Source organism: Thamnophis elegans, chromosome 2, assembly GCF_009769535.1.
Source record: "Thamnophis elegans isolate rThaEle1 chromosome 2, rThaEle1.pri, whole genome shotgun sequence".
Lineage (NCBI taxonomy): Eukaryota > Metazoa > Chordata > Lepidosauria > Squamata > Colubridae > Thamnophis > Thamnophis elegans.
In genome coordinates, this window is record NC_045542.1 from 154,775,661 (window position 1) to 154,780,067 (window position 4,407).

At 47.8% G+C, this 4,407-nt stretch overlaps 2 protein-coding genes across 2 annotated transcripts in view; both read right to left on the reverse strand.

Annotated features, from left to right (window-relative positions):
• The window catches only part of LOC116503074 (zinc finger protein 271-like), a 2,480-nt gene extending 579 nt beyond the window's left edge, over positions 1–1,901 (reverse strand). The window contains exons 1-2 of the mRNA XM_032209233.1: positions 1,871–1,901; positions 25–1,409 (exon numbers count right to left, since the gene is read on the reverse strand). Of these exons, the coding sequence (XP_032065124.1) occupies positions 25–1,409; positions 1,871–1,901 (1,416 nt within the window). The remainder of the gene's footprint in view (positions 1–24; positions 1,410–1,870) is intronic.
• The window catches only part of LOC116504255 (zinc finger protein 239-like), a 19,183-nt gene extending 15,436 nt beyond the window's left edge, over positions 1–3,747 (reverse strand). The window contains exon 1 of the mRNA XM_032211176.1: positions 3,309–3,747. The gene's annotated coding sequence lies outside the window, so the exon portion shown is untranslated. The remainder of the gene's footprint in view (positions 1–3,308) is intronic.
• Between the last annotated feature and the right edge of the window lie 660 nt (positions 3,748–4,407).

Below are 4,407 nucleotides of genomic sequence, written 5' to 3' on the forward strand. Positions count from 1 at the left end.
TGTGTGAGTCCTCTGGTGTATCACCAGGTGGGAATTCCGACGGAAACATTTCCTGCAATTTGGACACTCATATGGTTTCTCTCCAGTGTGAGTCCTCTGGTGTATTACCAGATCATAATTCTGTCTGAAACATTTCCCACAATTTGGACACTCATATGGTTTCTCTCCTGTGTGTGTTCTCTGGTGTATCACCAGGTGAGAATTCCGACTGAAACTTTTCCCACAATCTGGACAGTCATATGGTTTCTCTCCAGTATGACTCCTCTGGTGTATCACCAGGTGGCAATTGTGCTTGAAGATTTTGCCACATTTCTGACACTCATACATTTTTTCTCTTACATGTTTCTTTTGATGTACAAGATTGGAATTTTGAATGAAACATTTCTCACAATATGGACTCTTATATGGTGCCTCCTGAGTGTGTTTCACCAGGTGGGAATCCCGAGTGAAATTTTCCCCACAATCTGAACACTTGTATAATTTTTCTTCAGTGTGAATCCTCTGGTGTATCACGACGTCAGAATTCTGACTGATTTTTTTCCTACAATCTGGATCCTCATATAGTTTATCCTTAGTGTGAGACATCTGGTGGTTCTCCAAGTGGCAATTCTGACTGACTATTTTACCACACTCCTGATCCTCACATGGTTTCTCTCCTATTTGTGTTCTCTGATGTAACACCAAATCAGAATTATGACGGAAACTTTTCCCAGAATTGGGACATTCATACAGTTTCTCCCCAGTGTGAGTCCTCTTGTGTATCACTAGGTTTGAACTGTGACTGAAACATTGTACACAGCTGGGGCACTTATATGGTTTCTCTCCTGTGTGAGTCCTCTGATGTACCACCAGGTCAGACTTGTGATTGAAACTTTTCCCACAATCTGGGCATTCATATGGTTTCTCCCCTGTGTGTGTCCTGTGGTGGCTCACCAGATGGGAATTCTGACTGAAACTTTTCCCACAATCCAAACATTCATATGGTTTTTCCCCAGTGTGAATCCTTTGGTGTATCACCAGGGCATAATTCTGACTGAAACCTTTCCCACAATCTGGACACTTGTATGGTTTCTCCCCAGTGTGAGTCCTCTTGTGTATCACCAGGTTGGAACTGTGACTGAAACCTTTGCCACAGTCTGTACACTCATATGGTTTCTCTCCTGTGTGTGTCCTTTGATGTACCACCAGATCGGAATTGTGACTGAAACTTTTCCCACAATCCGGGCATTCATAGAGTTTCTCCCCAGTGTGAATCCTATGGTGGCTCACCAGATGGGAATTTTGACTGAATTTTTTCCCACACTCCAGACACTCATATGGTTTCTCCCCAGTGTGAGTCCTCTGGTGTATCCTTAAGGTGGCCTGCTTTCTGAAGCTTTTGCCACAGTGATGGCACTGGGCAGACTTTTCTCAAATCAGACGTAATAACTGCTCAGCGTGTTCGCTCGCGCAGGAGCTTTCCACAGGGCGCGAACCATCTGAGTGGAAGGTTTCCTCTCTCCTTAACCTGGAGGAGGAAAGCTGAATTTTCCGCTGATTGCCGTGCCGAGTGTGGCGAGCGGTGGCGTTGGGGGGGGGGGGGAGGTTGAGCTTTGCAATATGCCACGAAGTGGAGCTCTACAACGTTTAGGGGGCTGTTGAGCTTTGCAGCATGGAGTGGAAGGTGGGAGGGGGGGGGGCTTTGCAGACTAGACTGGCAGGGCCGGGGGGGGGGGGGAAGGAGAAGAGGCGAGGGGGTGGAATTTGTAGGCGGCAGAAGAGAGTGCGCGCAAAAGCTCCTTTAGGAATACGGAATTTGGCTCAGATCGCTGGAGCCAATCCTGCTAATCCTGCTGCCTGGAAAGCAAGTTCTTTGGAACAAGAATCATACGGTTCTCAGCACAGCCATTTCGACTTGGCATGGGGTTGCTGTGGCCACTTGTGACTGTCTCATCCTCAGCTCAGATTTACTCCGCGTTATCCCAGAAGAACTTCATGATGGAGGGGATGGGGCAGAGATCCACTGCTTGTCATCGTTAATATTTTCCCGCCGTCAGGGAGGTGAGATCAAGTTAAGCTCCTCAATGCAGGGGAAGTGTCCCGACGCCCCAGCTTTCCGAAATTCCTCTGCTCCCTTCCATTCAAATAAGTACATCTGGCAGCTTTCGCCCTATTTACACCGCTCACCGAGTTTTCCGCTCCCAAAAGACACAGGGGCAGGCAGGCGGAGAGGGGGCGATTGCTAAGCGGAATCTCTGGTGGGAAGGGAGCGTAGGAAAGAGGCAGCCGGGCAGAGCCTTCGTTCGTGTGTGTGTGTGTGTACGCGTGTGTGAGAGAGAGTCCTGCCAAAGAAGCTGCTGCTACCGCTACCTGTATTGCTACTATTACTGAGGCTGCCGGACTGCCCGCAGTTCTCCTTCCTCCTCTCACAGGCAGTCAGCCACCATGCACTAAAGAAGCTGGCGGCGCCGGGAGAATTCACCAGCTGGGCATGCAAAACAAGGTGCCCCGTGCAATCGCCCCCTCTCTGCCTGCCTGCCCCTTTGCAACCCCCCCATGCCAAGTCGAAATGGCTGTGCTGAGAACACTACGATTTTTGTTCCAAAGAACTTGTTTTCCAGGCAGCAGGAAAGCGATCTGAGCCAAATTTCTTGCTTGCATTTACTTTTAATTTCATTTGTCTCCAAATGCATATATACATACACCCCCCACCCCCGCCATCTCCCTTCTCTCTTTCTCTTGCTTTCTCTCTTCCTTGAAGCCTCCGGAGGGCGAAAAACGGCCCTACGGGCAACCCGGAAGTCCCCCTCCCTTTTGGCACGCGATGGAAAAAAAGGTTTACCATCTCTGCTTTAAAGGGTGCAAATGTCCAGCTGTCTGCAAGGAATATAAATCCTTCTATTCCCCATCATCCTGTCAGAGCTAAAGAAGCTTCTTGAATGAGAAACGAAACGTCTTCAATAAGAAACAAAAAACCAAGAAAGTCCAGTTGCCTCCTGAAAAAAACACCTTTGGGACAACCATGCCTTGGATGGCTGAGAATCTTTGCAGACTTGGAGGAAGGATTTTAAGGGGATCGGTAGAGCCGATTACAGAAGCAGCAATCAAGCAGCGGGGCAGCACCGTGCACGGAGCAGAAAACCTTGGAAGCAAAAACCGGGGATTCCGATGGGGAGAGGGCGCAGCTGGCAAAAAAAACCCTCTTTGCTCCCTCCCCCCAGGAATCCCCCCGTCCCCTTCCCTCACCGGGGGATCCTCTCTTCTCCTCCACCTGAGCCCCCCCCCTCGCTCGGGGTCCAGCTGCCCCGCTTGCCAGCGTTTTTGCTCACCTGGCGACCCTCCCCGCGAGGGGATCTCCGCAGTCCTGGCGTAGCAAACGGCGGGAGAAGGGGGTGGGTGGGGGAAGAAGCGGGAGGGGGCAGGAAACTAGCATCCCATCCCCCTCTGTGCCCCTTTTCTGCCTCCTCTCTAGGCGCAAAGGAAAAAAAAACTCTCTGCCTTTAACCCCTTCGCTGAAGGCCGGGCGGGGAGAGGGCGGGACCGAGCAATCCCAAAATCCCCAGACCGGCAGGGGATTTTAAAGGCAGGATCGCCCGCGTTACCCAGAGGGAAAAGCCGAAGGCTCAAAGCTAGCACCGAGGGAGAAAGGGAAAGTTGCATCTACTTGTCTGCATCTACAGGGGGAAATTAGGAATTCAAAGCTCTTGAATATAGAATGGGATAAGGATAGAATAGAAATTAAGATTAGGAATTGGGAATAGAATAGGAATGAATAGAAATAGGAATAGAAATAGAGAACTAGAAAGGAATAGAATAGAATAGGAATTAGAATAGGAATAAATAGAAATCGGAATAGAAATAGAGAACTAGAAATTGAATAGGAGAATAGAATAGAATAGAAAAGCTGAGACTGTCCCACAGATGTGATAGGACTACAACGCCCATCATCTTTTGGTCCTGCCATTGCTGACTGGAATGCTGGGATTCATTCAATATCTATACAGCATATCAGGAAGAGTCTGGGAGCAGCTTTTCTGTCTTACAAATGAGGAAGTGACTGTCCATATACAGTAAAGGAAAATAATAAACTTTCCAAAGAAACATTTCATGCGGTTGTAAGAGATATGCACTTGCACACATAATGCCACCATAATTGTTTGACACATTTTTCTTAAAGTATAAGAAATGTTTAATGTAGTAAAATGTATGCAAGAGAAGCAAAAAATGGTCAGAAAAACAATAAAAGAATTGGAAAGAATTTTGTTTTATGCCGTTCTATCAAATAATTGTCATCACACATTCCTATTTGGTAACCAGAATAAAACATTTCTTGAAAACAGATCCTGGCTTGAAGTTCATTCCTGAGAGAATTCCAGACCGGCATTTCTCTTCCGCTCACTCATCTTATTTACAAGAGTGGAGTCAGTT